At 44.7% G+C, this 14,916-nt stretch overlaps 1 protein-coding gene across 2 annotated transcripts in view; it reads left to right on the top strand.

The window, feature by feature from the left end:
• Nucleotides 1-14,916, top strand: part of FILIP1L (filamin A interacting protein 1 like) — a 397,743-nt gene that overhangs the window by 342,188 nt on the left and 40,639 nt on the right. The window contains exon 2 of one of the 2 annotated variants that reach the window (XM_040338695.1): nucleotides 6,187-6,312. The exons of the other annotated variant lie outside the window; for it this stretch is intronic. Coding sequence (XP_040194629.1) covers nucleotides 6,311-6,312 — 2 coding nt within the window. The 5' untranslated portion in view covers nucleotides 6,187-6,310. The remainder of the gene's footprint in view (nucleotides 1-6,186; nucleotides 6,313-14,916) is intronic. 2 annotated transcript variants of the gene reach the window in all.

Here is a 14,916-nt window from a genome sequence, read left to right as displayed (position 1 = left end):
TATATATATATATATATATATATATATATATATATATATTTAAATCTGGTGTATAACAAAAAACTTTTTCTTGTACGATTTGTCAGATTTAGGCTCTGTTCACACCTAGGCGTATATACGCCTGAAGCGCGACGCCGCAGCAGCCCCTTACACGCTGGAGGAATGATTTTACATTGCCCTCTATGGAGAGGGTTCACATCTCCACGCCGTACGCCTGCCACCTGAAAACAAGTCCCGGACCTTTTTTTCAGGCGGCTTTCGGCGCTCGGCATAGGAGATGTGGACCTGGGGGTAAGCTGCATTCACTATCGCGGTGTTTTGTCGGCGCAAATCGCGGTACAAAACGCAGCAATTTGTAGCTGCAATTCGCGGGACAAAACGCCGCGATTAGGTACGCTAAGGTGTGAATGCAGCCTTAGAGGACATTTCCAGGGACAAATCAAAGCTTGTTACTCTTTCTAGCAATCAGGGACCGCTAAAAAAAACTATTCTTTAAAGTGCATGTAAATTCCAGTACAAAAATGTAATGTATGGCGTAGATATGGTGGCTGCATTCGTTTTCTTTTTCCCCACATTTGCTTTCTTTAATTTAACCTGGTATTCTTGCCATTAACACACCTCCTGCCCTAGAGTGACAACTGTACTGAGCAGTGTTGTCACCCTAAGACAGGGAATGTGTTTGGACAACATAACAATATGGGTTGATTTACTAAAACTGGAGCATGCAAAATCTGGTGCAGCTCTGCATAGAAACCAATCAGCTTCCAGGTTTTGTTGTCAAAGATGAATTGAACAAGCTGAAGTTAGAAACTGATTGGCTGCCATGCACACTTGTCTGAGCACCAGTTTTAGTAAATCAACCCCTATGTTAGGACTATATAACAACTTCCTCCCTTTTCCATAACAGGGGGAGGTGTTTTGTAGTCCACAAAAATAGCAGGGAACAATGCCATCTGATAACTTCCTGTACTCTCTCTATGGACTTATGAGCTCACAAGATGTCCGGTTGGATTGTACAAATTGTACTGTAACAGATCAAAAGAGAGGGAAATCGGAGAAACCTTTTGTTAGAGTTTACATAAACTTTAAGCAAAGATTGAACAACCATTGGAGTCGATGCTTTAAATTTTACTCTGGGTTTATAAAATGGGAATAGGCAGATTCTTTGTGGATCCCGACAGATCTTCCTATCTATGGTTGGTCTAAAGCAGTGATGGCGAACCTTGGCACCCCAGATGTTTTGGAACTACATTTCCCAGGATGCTCAACTACACTGCAGAGCATCATGGGATATGTAGTTCCAACACATCTGGGGTGCCAAGGTTCGCCATCACTGGATTATGGATTGCACTTCCAATACGTAATAAGAAGCATTCTGAAGTTACATCAGCATTGGTGTCCGTTGTAGGAAACGTTTAGATTGCTGTCATTCAGGCACGTGTCTTCAGACAATTATTGTTTGGAATGCAGTTATTAAATCTGTCCTGAGATTACAGGAAACATCTGAACATGCAAATGTTGGCTGCCTTATTCAATATGTGAGGTGGTGCAATATGCTGTAGTCTATAGCAACCAAACCTTGTATGTACAATGTAACAATCTATTTCTCCAATTTGCTCCCTTCTGAGCTGGTAACCATTGAAAGAGTCTTCTTATATCTGTACGACAAACGAAAAGCCCGTTTATCTAGCCAGAAATCTTGAGAACTGATAACTGTCCAGAGGCAGAGAGTACAGGAAGTGATCAGTTGGCATTGTTCCCTGCTAGCTTTGAGAACTACAAAACACCTCCCATGTGGTATAAAGAATAAACAGGGGTGGTACGTAGTCCTAACACATTCCTGGTCCCAGAGCAACTATGCTGCTCAGTACAGTTGTCTCCTTAAGGCTCCATTCACATCAAGGCGGACGAAATCGCAGCGTTTTGTCCCGCGAATTGCGGCGGCAAATAGCAACAAAACGCCGCGATTATCCGCCTAGATGTGCCCCTAGGATGTGCCCCTCTATGGAGATGGTCCCCGAACGCCGAAAGCCGCCTGAAAAAACGGTCCGGGACCTTTTTTCAGGCGGCAGGCGTCCAGCGTGGAGATGTGAACCATCTCCATAGAGGGCAATGTGTTTCCAGCCCTCTGGCGGCAGCGGCGTCACACTACAGGCGACAAAACGCCTAGGTGTGAATGGGGACTAAGACAGGAAGTGAGTTAGTGGCAGGATTATCAGATTAAAATAAAAGGAAAGAAAGTGGAAAAAAATAAAACAAAACAAATGCAGCCACCACATCTAAGGACCAGTAAACTGCAAGTTTAGATACACTCGAAGGCTGGGTTCACACCTCCGTGCGGAGCGGCTCACAGCAGGGGTCCGCTTCGTTCCTGTTCACCATTTCAGGTCCAATTTCGGACCGAATTTTTTTAGCTGAATATGGATCTGAAAGGGACCAGAAGACGCACTGGATTCCTGTGCAATTCGCTCTTCAGCTGTGTGAACGACTCCATTGAGAGCCAGTCATAGGCGCCCGTCATGCGAATTGGATGTGGGAAAACCTGCTTCCAATTCGCAATAGTGTGAACCCGGTCTAAAGCCTCATACACACAATCGGACTTCCAAACTGACTTTTCCGTGGATTTTGCTCCAAAGGGAGTTGTCCGTGAACTTGGTATGCATACACACGGCAGGACTTTTTCAGCCAACAACCACGAACGTAGTGACGTAATACGTGGTTTTTCTTCTCTTTACCGCCACCCTTTGGGCAACTTCTGCTATTGTTGTCCGATCTTTAGCATTGGTTCTGAGCATGCGTGTTTGTACTTTGGACTTTAGTCCGATGGACTTGTGTACAGGATTTTGTTGCCGGAAAGTTTGTCTGTTCACACAGCGAACATTTGTCCGATGAAAAAGTTTGTCGGATGGAGCGTACACACAGTCGGATTGTCTGCAAAAACAGGTCCGTCGGAAGTTTGTTCTCAAAAAGTCTGATCGTGTGTACGGGCCTTAAGGCTACTTTCACACTGATGGTTATTTTTAGGCATTTTAGCGCTAAAAATAGGGCCTGAAAACCACCTCCCATGCCACCCCAGTGTGAACGTCTGAGTGCTTTTTACACTGGGGGTGGTGCGCTTGTGGGAAGTTACAAAAAGTCCTGCAAGCAGCATCTTTGGGGCGGTTTCGGTGCGCTGTATACATCTCTCCTCCACCGCCCCTGCCCATTGTAATGCATGGGCAGCGCTTCCGAAGCGCCTGAAAATCGCTTTCGAAATGCCGCAACACAGGCGGTTCTAACCCTTTCTTCGGTCGCTAGCGGGGGTTAAAAGCGACCGAAGGTTACTGCCCATTATGCTATGCAGAACCTAATGGCCAAAAGTCAGCAGACCACAACACTCTATACCATTGTTCCTGAACAGACTAAACAAAACTCCGGCCAGGCACAAAATATTCTCCCAGCAGAAAACGCAGTGATTTATGTGAAGGGTAAAAAATGGCTGGAACTCTTAAGAAAACAGACAAGTTCCGATGGACAGAACTCTGGAAGAGAAAAGTTGGATGTAGATCTGACCATCCCTCCCCATAAAGCCTCATTCACACGGCCATTGACAAACCTGTGATTACAGAACATTTGTAAAAACGCATGTAAAGACATAGAATATTTTTGATAATTCACAAGAGTCAATGGCAGCGCATCAAAAAATCATATAAAATGCGCCTTGATGCGTTGGCTAACAAGTCTTGGTGAATCACGGATATCCTTATCCAATTGAAATTCTACATTTCAAAACACATTAGAAACGTGTCCCCCAAAGGTATCTCAACACACAAAAGAAAACACGGTGATGCATGCGATGCACCCAACGCTACAAAAAAACGCACCTCTACGCACATGCAAGATGCAAGTGCTCCCAAATGCACATAAAGGCGAGTACATTTAAACGCAAGAGAACCCAAACTGGGATGTAGCCCAACACAGAATGGCAGTGTGAATGTCGCCTAATGCCTCGGAAACACGATCGGAATTTCCGATGGAAAAAGTCAGACGGAATTTTTTCCATGTGTATGGCCCATCAGACTTTTTCCGTCGGAAATTCCGACGGAGTTAGAAAGAGAACATGTTCTCTTTTTTTCCCCCCGACAGAAAAAAATTCTATAGGAAATTCCATTCGTCTGTATGGAACTCCGACGGAGAAAAAAACACACATGCCCGGAAACAATTTGACGCATGATCGGAAGCATTGAACTTCCTTTTTCTAGGCTCGTCGTAGTGTTGTACATCACTGCATTTTTGACGGTTGGAATTTGGTGTGTCTGTGTGTTTGCAAGACAGCTTGAACGGAATTCCGCCGGAAAAACCCATTGGAGTTTATTCCGACAGAAACTCCGATTGTGTGTACAGGGCATTAGAGAAGGTAACGAGGACCCAATTACTAGGCTGTGCCCATTAATGTGTGCCCAGGAGGGATTGTTGAGAGAATAATCTCCATGAAGGACAGCGCTATACGATGTATAATTAGAGATGGTAGCATGAGAAAAGCTTCTGCTGAAATGTCTCTTGGGAAGATTTCATCATCAGCAATAGGGAAGCAGCCTTCAGACAGACGTGTATCAGGACCTAACTAGACAGTGACTAACATGTCATCCACTAAGACACCTGACACAACAAAATACACTTCAAAGCACCGGTGAGCTTATTGAGAATGAATCAGACACATGTGAAGATCTCCATACAAGACCCGACAGACACTTTCCCCGAGATGCACAACTGAGCAAGATCCAGTCTGGGAGAGGTTGTGTACCTTCAGTTGTATCTGACTCTATGCAGTTCTTTGGTCCAGCTTCCTGCGCACCATGTCTCTTAGGCTTCAGAGCCTTTTCCATTGAATTTTTGTTGGCAATTTTTTTTTACGAGGTAGGTTGCCAGATCTTTGCGGAACCTTCCCATTTGTTTGGGCTTTGAACCAGCATGCAGAATGTGATAACACACGTGCGCAGCCAATTTTTACACACATAGTAGGGCCAATGAAGACCGGAACCAATTAACCTACAGCATGTCTTTGGAGCACTCTGAGAAAACCACACTCCATGCAGATAACGTTCTGGTCGCATAGGCAGCAGGTATTACCAAGTCAATGACTGTTAACTCTTTCCACTCCAAATTCAAAAATGCATTGACAACATGCATCATTAAGGCTCCATTCACACTTGTACGACTCCAAAGTCCCCTCAACTTTGAAGTGCAAAATTGATGCAACTTTGGATGGCTGCAGCTTGGATGTGACTTGTTGTCCCTCTGCAAAGTGTAAAACATTCAGGGACAATTTTCATGCAACTTTCAAGGGTTAACATTAAAGTCTATGGCTCTCAAGGTGCATGAAAGTCGGACCAAAGTAGTGCAGGAACTACTATAAAGTCGCTGCGACATTTGACATCCTGTGTCATTTGGTCCCCTGCAAGACCTAAAAAACCTGGCCGATTCTGCCAGTTTCTCCCCTCTGTAAACTGACCACAGTGTATCGTGGCTGCTGAGACCAGACACTGTGGTCAGTTTGCATGCCTCTGTCATCAGCAGCCTTCTATCTGCTCTCCTTTCTGCTCCTGTGTCCTCCTCCCCCTCCCCTCTTTGTCTGTGTGTGAGTCGCCCCTTCGCCCTCCTGCTGTTCTCATAACACTAACCTGTATACACCATCAGCACTGCCTCCTATTGCAGTGTCCCCCTCTGTGAATGATTTATAAATATAAATGCTGTAAATACCTCATTTCACAGCAGAGATTGCGATCACATGACCATCCAGCTCTCTCCTCCAGACTGACATCAGCAGGGAAATCTTAGCCCCGCCCGCTGCATCTTTCAAAGCAGAAAGCTGCCCAGTCATGTGATCGCAATCTCGGCAGGGAAATTAGGTATTTGCAGCATTTATTTTTATAAATCACACACAGAAGGGGACACTACAAAAGGGGGCAGTGCTGATGGAGTATACAGGTTAGAGTGGCTTAACAACCACTTTAACAATGCTGCTGTCCAAGAGTGGTTCCATAGATTCAGTGGAGGAGTGATTGTTGCTACCCTAAGACAGGAAGTGTGTTACTGGCTGGATCACTAGTTAAAAATAAAGCAACAAAAAGCCCCAAAAAAAAAAGTAATGCAGCCATCACGTCTAGTATGCTGCAATATATAAAAGATTTTTGTTTTGCGGTTTAGATATGCTTTTCATTGCTGGTATTATCCCCCGCGGCACTGGATGATAACTGCTGCGGGGAGGGGGGCAGAGGACAAAAGATTTCAACTAGGACAGCAGCACCCAACCCAAGGGACACTTTATTGAATGTAAGTATTATCCCCTGTCCTGATTTAAAAAAAAGGAACTGAAAACTTTAAAAAAAATAAGGCTTTAAAGTGGAACTAAGGCTCCACTTGAGTTTCGGAGCTTTTGGCGTTTTTTTGCCAAAGCTCCTAAACTCAACTCCATAAAGGCCTACTTGGTTGATTTACGAAAGGCAAATCCACTCTGCACTACAAGTGCACTCGCTGTAGATCTGAGGGGAGGATCTGAAATGATAGGAATCCCTGCTAATTTTATCGTCCAATCATGCAAAGCAAAAAAATATTTTTATGTTCCTTGCATGTCCCCCTCAGATCTACAGCAACTGCACTTCCACGTGCACTTGGAAGTGCACAGTGGATTTGCTTTTAGTAAATAACCCCCTATGTGTCCATGTACACATGGGGGGAGGGGGGGTTTAGGAGCTGCTGAGGTCAGAGGATGTTCAACCTCCCTCTCCTGAACGCGGACTAATCGCATTCAGGATCGGAACGTTTTGACCGCCGGCCACAAAACGCACAAAATCATGGTAAAATTGTGGCACGATTTTACCACGTTTTGCATTTTCCCACGGCCGGCTGTCAAAGTAGTTCAAGTGTACACAAAGGGGGTGGCATCACTTCCACTTCCACGCATGCGCATGAGAGTCACTCGTCGCTGCGCCAATAATTTATGCTGAACTGCACTTGCAGAGCTCAGTGGAGAAGAACATTGTGAACAGGCGGGTACGTTTGTTTTATTGTCTAAGAGACATAGGGGTAGATTCAATAAATTCAAATAGAATAAAACAGCCATTATGGTTGGTTGTACCCGATTGGATGATGGAAATTAGAAGAGGCGTGCAATTGCACGTGCAGAGTGCACAGTCTATTTGCCTTTAGTAAATCCAACCCATAGCATATTTCTTCTGCAAAAAAAAAAAAAAAAAATCACTATCACAATTTTAGTAGCAAAGGTGCCACTTTAACTACTGCATGCCCAGGAGCCTTTTCTTGTTTTTATGACAAATGGGCACCACAAAGTGCCATGACAACCATTTAAAGGCCGACTTTTAGCCCCAAAAAATCTGCAAACCTAAAACAACAAAGTGTAATTTCACATGAACGCGATGTACTCATCGTTCTACGGATTCCTCGATGGGATTACTGGGAAGAAATGTGGCTGTGTGGTGGGAAATATCACCTGCATGCCCAGGAGCCTTTTCTTGTTTTTATGACAAATGGGCACCACAAAGTGCCATGACAACCATTTAAAGGCCGACTTTTAGCCCCAAAAAATCTGCAAACCTAAAACAACAAAGTGTAATTTCACATGAACGCGATGTACTCATCGTTCTACGGATTCCTCGATGGGATTACTGGGAAGAAATGTGGCTGTGTGGTGGGAAATATCACTCCCTTCATTCCCGATTATCTTTCACACATTTCCACGCATTACAATAAGTTATTTAACACCTGGTCCTTTAAATGTAAGAAGAGGCTCAGCGTTGGACTCATCCCATGGTAGACCAGAGCTTCGAGTGACTCAAGTCTTCCGACCTTGGCAGTAACAGACAGACTTCCCACTGTATAAACAGAAAATGTAACACCAGCAGAGCCTGAAAAGACTGGTGATAAACTGCGTGAACGTGTGATCCTTCGTGAGCAGACAAGCATTCCAAGCGTTACGTTAGACGAGCGTTTTAAAAGGATTTTGCAAGCATTTTCTACAGTAGTTTTGAGGATTTTTTATTTTCACATAATTTCCTAGAACATGCTTTTCTACGTGATAGAGAGAGAGAAGAAGTCCACCTGTAAATGGAGCATGCAAAAAATGTAATGCCCCCTACGGGGCAACAAGATCAGTTCACAAAAATGCCATTGAGCAGCATAGTTTATTACTAATGAGTGAATGTTTGCATCTCTTTGCACTGAAAGGTGTTCTAATGAATAACATCCGAGTATCTGTCCTTGATGACCCTACAGAACACATTCGCTTAGGATGGCCATACATTATACAATCTTCTTGTACAATTTTTCTTTAGGACTTACCAAAACCAAATAATATAAAGTCAACCCTAAACACTTTAATTGTATATGCAATCAGACAGGCCCTTGAAAATTGAATAATGTATGGCCAGCTTTGCATTGGTCAGCTCACTTAGGGTCCTTTCACACAGGCTTGTCCACTTGGCAGACTTTTCTTGCTCAGCAGGGATCAATCCATTGATCTGGCAGATGACAGGTCCGTCTCCGCTAACTGTGCTGAGACGGACCTGTCAGAGTCCCGCTCACCTCTATAGGGAGATTTGACTACAACAGACCGCCCGTCCATTTTAATCCCATCCGATCCCCCAGACGGATGGAAAATATGGTCACCATCCGTCTGGATTTCACAGAGAGGTTTAGATAGCAGCGGGTGTCAGCGGACATGTCAGCACTGACATCCGCCGCTCCATAGGAGTGAATGGAGGCTTTGATCTGGTCCGCATGAAAAACTGATAAGCAGATCTGATTTGAAAGCTCATGTGAAAGGGGCCTAAGCAGAGAGAGACTGTCAACACAGCCATAGACATAGTAGAGCAGGCATCTTCAAACTACCGACCTCCAACTGCTGCGGAACTGCACGTCCCATGAGGCATTGTAAAACGCTTACATTCACAGACATGACAAGGCATGATGAGAATTGTAGTTCCTGAACAAACTGGAGGGCTATAGTTTGGGGACCGCTGCAGTAGAGGTTCATACTCATCTAAATGAATATATGCTGCTTCTATACCATGCCACCTCTACACCGAGAAGTAATCAAAAATTGCTGATCGCTCAGTTCTCAGGTCTGCTCTAAGCATTGTCAGTCACCACTCTGTGCTCTGCATTTCCAGTGCTCACTGGAGCACTGGGCTGTGACAGGGATGGTAGTGGCTGACTCAGGTTCTCAGTGGCTCACTGGAAGGCTGAGCCAGCTGCTGTTCATGCATCTGGGAAGATCCTGACATAATTGCCGGGATCCCTGCACGGCCTGGAACGGCCCTGTGACATCAGCCAACAGAGGGCTTTAGAGTCGGTTCACACATAGGCGGCACGACTTCGGGGACGACTTCAGAGGCGATTCGCAAAACGACTTAGGTAAATACTACAGGAACCTTTTTTCTAAGTCGGAGCAACTTGCGTCGCTCCTATTAGAATGGTTCCATTGCATTCAATGGGACGCGACACGTCAGGCGGCTGAGCTGCCTGTCGTATCGCCCCAGTGTGAACCGGGTCTTAGAATCCAGGTAACAGGAGTGCAGAACTAAGTGCACGCCTGTGACCTACAGAACTATGGGCAAAAAGCTTTGGACATCTCCTTTAACCACTTGCTTACTGGGCACATAAACTCCCTTCGTTCCCAGGTCTGCGATTTTTATTGGGACTGCGACGTTATGGCGGACACATCAGACACTTTTGACACAAATTTGGCACCATTCACATTTATACAGCGATCAGTGCTATAAAAATGCACTAATTACTGTATAAATGTGACTGGCAGTGAAGGGGTTAACACTAGGGGGTGAGGAAGGGGTTAAATATGTAACCTGGGTGTGTTCTGTGTGGGGGGAGGGGGGTGACTGGGGGAGGTGACCGATGCTGTGTCTCTATGTACAAGAGACACAGATCGGTCTCCTCTCCTCTGACAGCACGTGGACGTCCCTGCTGTCTTACCGACGATCGCGTGTACCCGGCCGCCAGGTACACGCATCGGCTCCTGAGCGATGCGCCGGGACAGTGTTTACCTGCTGCGTGCCCCCCAGTGGCGCGCGCGGGTAATGCTTTTAAATTACGTCCAAAGACGTCCAGTTGGCACTTGAGAGCCGCGCTGTCGACGTCTTTTGTCAATAGCGCGGGTCTCAAGTGGTTAAGGCTTCGTCAACATTGGAATTGCATTAATCCGTTTTTGACCTGTGATTAAACAGATCAAAAACGACCTGCAATGTATTCCTATGTGTGATCACATTTTGGGTTGCTTCATATCATTTAAACAGAACACAATAAGGTTTGTTCACTTGTGCGGACCTGAAAGGATATGAGTGGACATAGGTGGACGCACCTCCATCTACATCCAAACACCCAAAGGGATTACAGTAGTTTGTTTTTAATTGAACACTAGATAGAAGAAAAACCAAAACAAACACAGGAGGTCATAAGTGACATCCTTTCCTGTTCCAATCTGACTCAGCAGGGGATCAATCTATAGACCCCCTACTGAGAATCAATAGAGAGTCACCATGTGAAAAGGATCCAAATATATCATAGGCTTTGAAATATCAAATACTATTTTATCCAATTATGTCTGTGACTTATTGTTGCAATAAAGTTTATTTTGGTGCCAAAAATATCAAATGATGCATAACATACTGTAAAGGGGAAAAGGTAAAATAAAGAGAAAGGCAGTATAGAACAACGCTGCTAAATAAGGTAGAGGGGGTGTCAAGGTTTGGCCCTGTGGCCCACAAGTGTCCCGTCACTCTGTAGTTATGCCTAGCTGTGGTTCTTCTCCGCTTCGATACAATGACGTGAGTAACTAGCATGTGTGGAATGACATTACTCTGTAGAGAGGAATGCTAGTCAGGGTTTCACAAACAATATCTATACCAAACTGGAATGGCAAGTAATACTGTGTGTACTTTAGTAGGATAATCTACTACTACTAATATAGATTGATTTACCACCCAAGAGTCGGAGAGTGGAATTTAGAAGTCAGAAGGCATTTTAGGCCGTGTCCTCAAAGAGGTGAGGACACAAAGTGGGGGTGTTAAGGTGGAACCCATAACAGGGAACATACATTCCACATTAATAATTACCCTACAAAAATTAGTGTGTGTTGTAAACTGCCTCCAGCATTGACCTGTTTCTTCTTGTCGGAGGCAGCCATTTTGCTGAAGCCCAGAGCCTGTACAGCAGTAAATCATAGAGCAGAACTAAAACCATAAATTTCAAGGTTTCAAAAAAACAGTTACATTCCTGGAATATTGGGATTGCCAACTGTCCATTTGCTTGTGTCCTCAACCAAACAGTCAAATCATCAAATGGCTGGTGTCATAACCGACATGTGCAGCACCATGGGAGTTACAGATCAAACAGAAGCAGTTTCCCTGACTGTAAATGATAGAAGGGTTTAATTCCACTTTAAGGCAGTCAGCAGATCGGCCTCTACAAACTCAGCCATACCTAAAAATAAAGAGCAACAGAGCATGTGTAGAGAAGGCGAAACGGTGTATTACTGGATTTTAAACAGTATAGGCACTTCTTCTTAGGCTGGGTTCAGACACTGCCGTGCAGAGCGGCTCACAGCAGGGGTCCAGTGCGCCCCTGTTCACCGTTTCAGGTCTGATTTTGGTCCCAATTTTTGTCTGAATTCGAACTTGAAACAGACCAGAAGATGCACAGGACTCCTTTGCAATTGGCTCTGCAGCCGTGTGTGAATCGGCTCCACAGAGCCGGTCACACACTCTTGATATGCAAATTGGATGCAAGGAAACCCGCATCCAAAACGCAATAGTGTGAACCCAGCTTTTTTTTTTTTAACAGAAAAACCCAGCTTTAATATTTTACATAGCTATACCTGCAAAAGGGACCAGCCTGAAGTGTTCTAATAGGACTTAATTTTCTGACTAAAGTTCGACTTTCAACACTCTCAATACCAAGGTCTGGTGAGACTTAATAGCTCCATCTAAAAGAACTCACAATAAAGCACCAGCTTTACTATGAACTTTGTTAAAAGAAGTGCGGACTGCACTGTCGATTGTCCATTCAGGGCAAAACAACAGGATATGTTAATAACTGTCTATGTCAGGGCCCTACAAGTTTCGGACTAAAGCTTAATCGCCTTTTCACAGCCCCTCCCTGTAGGCGAGCGCCTGTCCAATCGGGCGCCGCTCGCGCATGCGCAGTGGGTGCCCGGCCGTGAAGCCGAAAGCCATCACTGCCGGGTGCCCACACTAGTAATGAAGGGGGGGCGAGGAGCGGAGCCCCGGCCGTCGCGTCGCTGGAGCCGGGGAGCAGGTAAGTGTCAGTTTATTAAAAGCCAGCAGCTACACTTTTTGTAGCTGCTGACTTTTAATAAACTTAAAAAAAGGGTGGAAAACCCCTTTAAGCCTAGCCATAGGAAGGAAGTCTTTGGGTTCCAGGATTAAGAAGCCAATTGGGCAATCAACAGCTATGCAACTATGTAGAACAAGACCGCATATTAACCCCCAACTTTATCCAACATATATACACACAAACACATTATTGGAAACAAAACACAAGTTTCCACCAAAGTAGGTCAAGGCGGTTATTAGGCCAAGTAAAAAAAAAATATGTATATTTGATGCTTCAATACTCCGGAGATGAATTGTACCAGAAACAAGGGTGCAGCCAACCAGCTGAGAATAAGAACATCCCTCAAAGCTCTACCAGCTGCTCCTCAGATGCTCTGGCAAGGACTTTGCTAAGGAAAACACTTTCTACTTTGTACTTCCACAATTCCCATGTACAGACTTCTTCTGCTCAGTCTGAATTTATTAAAACATTCATTTAAACACTAAAAGGACAATGATAAATATAGCCATGTTGTGCAGTATTTCATGAAAATTCCTTGACGTGTTCCCTTATAAGGCCTTTCTGCATTAGACCCGTGTAATGCAAGGATCCATGGCAGCTTCTGACTCACGGCTCTGTCATGCGACAGCATCAGATGGTCAGCCATGGAACATAATACAAGAATTGTACAGACTTCTGAAAACTGCTCATAGTTTTTTTTTTCAGGGCATAAAGGAGGTTTTCATCTTTTCTGGAAGCCAGGTGTAATCTTAGGGGTCTCTGCACACCTGTGCATGTGTCAAAAAGGCTACAAAAAATTGGAAGAAAAAAAAAAAGAAAATAATTTTTTTTTTTTATACTTACCAGACGTGGCCGTTACTAGGCAGATCTCCTAATCTGCCTCTTCCTTGTCCGTGGTGGGTTTTCTTTCTTCTCCTCGTCGCGCTGCCTCCTGGGAAATGGGGGGGGCGGTGTCTTCTGGGACCTTGTGTGTGTCCCAGGAGACGTCCACCCATTCACATAGCGCAGTGCAGCTCGCGCATGCACAGTAGGGAATTGGGCAGTGAAACCACAATGCTTCACTTCCCGATTCCCTCACCGAGGATGGCGGTGGGGCAGCCGAGATCTGAGCAATTGCTCGGGTTCGGCTGGCGACATCGAGGGCACCCTGGTCAGGTAAGTATCCTTATTAAAAGTTAGCAGCTACAGTGTTTGTAGCTGCTGACTTTTAATTATTATTATTTTTTATTTTTTTTAAATCGGACCTCCGCTTTAATGCATTCCTTGCATTAAGGTAAAAAATGTTTAGATGTCAGCATCCCCCCTCACCCCCCTTTTACTTAGATGAGCACTCATTCGATCTAGCGCTGTGCACGTATGCAGCTCTTCTCTCCCCTCATTTCCGGGTCTTGTTGGCTTTTGCTGGGGCATTGGGTGCCATTGGAAGAGACACTGAGAGCCATTGGGAGGGGTTGGGGCCGGGTCCCGCTGTCTGTGTCAATGGGCCTCGGGTGAGAGTACACATGCATGCCCTATGGGGCACTGGACAGAGAGGAGGGGCCAGGAGCGCCAGCGGGGGACCCGAAAAGAGGAAGTTTGTGGCTGCTCTGTGCAATTCCATTGCACAGAGCAGGCAAGTATAGACATGTTTGCTATTACAAAAAAAAATACCTTTAAAATCACTTTAACATTTAAAATCGGAATTAAACCCTCCTATCGTTTTAGGCCAAGGAAGCTGCAATCTTGGCCACTGTTTGATCTTCAAGTGCCATGATGCTGCATGTGATCAGCTATGACACCAGCCATTTGATGGTTTGACAATATGGTTGAGAACACATGTAATGTGACAGTTAAATTCCTGACACGTTCCGTAAATTATTTGTATGTATATCTAAATAAGGGAAGCCATATGCAAGTTTTGCTTCCTTTTTGCGCTACCCGGCAGCTTTACTTTACTGCTTCTACCCACTGCAATGCAAGTCTACAAGTCAGCGGTCTCATTGAAAACCCCTCACCCTGTGTGGCTGATAGTTTGTATCAATATCTTTGTAGCGTATGATATACAAATCACTATACCAAATACAATACCAGAATTATAAAAGGGTGAGCATACATAAATGTGGAAATCACACCACAAAGTACTTTCATAACTAAACACTGCAATACTGACTCAAAATATGCTAGTCTCTCTCTCTCCAATCATGGATGACCCCTAATTTAGTTAATGGCTGTAGCAATTGGAAGGGATTGGCTATTTTTTCAATTTGCCAGCAACAATAATGCTGAGATATTAGTTTCAGAAGCCATTTCTTTTTACGTGTAACTTGGATAGTTAAGGGCCCTGGAAGATCACTAAAACCTGTAACCAGGCTTGCAATGTGAGTGCCTTCTTTGTATACTGATAGTTGAGAGGTGATTAAAGTGAATTTACAAGAAGGAATGAGTTCATGGTGGGCCTCACCAAGGTGGTTATGCTTACTAGTAAAACAAGAGCATTCGGGGGGGCAGTGTCATCAGACTCTGAAGTGTTGTAACACTCTGGGTGGTTCATAGGAATACATGCCAAATTCT

Source organism: Rana temporaria, chromosome 2 (genome assembly GCF_905171775.1).
Source record: "Rana temporaria chromosome 2, aRanTem1.1, whole genome shotgun sequence".
NCBI lineage: Eukaryota > Metazoa > Chordata > Amphibia > Anura > Ranidae > Rana > Rana temporaria.
The sequence above is the reverse complement of the archived record's forward strand: the minus strand, read 5'-3'. Positions and strand labels throughout refer to the sequence as shown.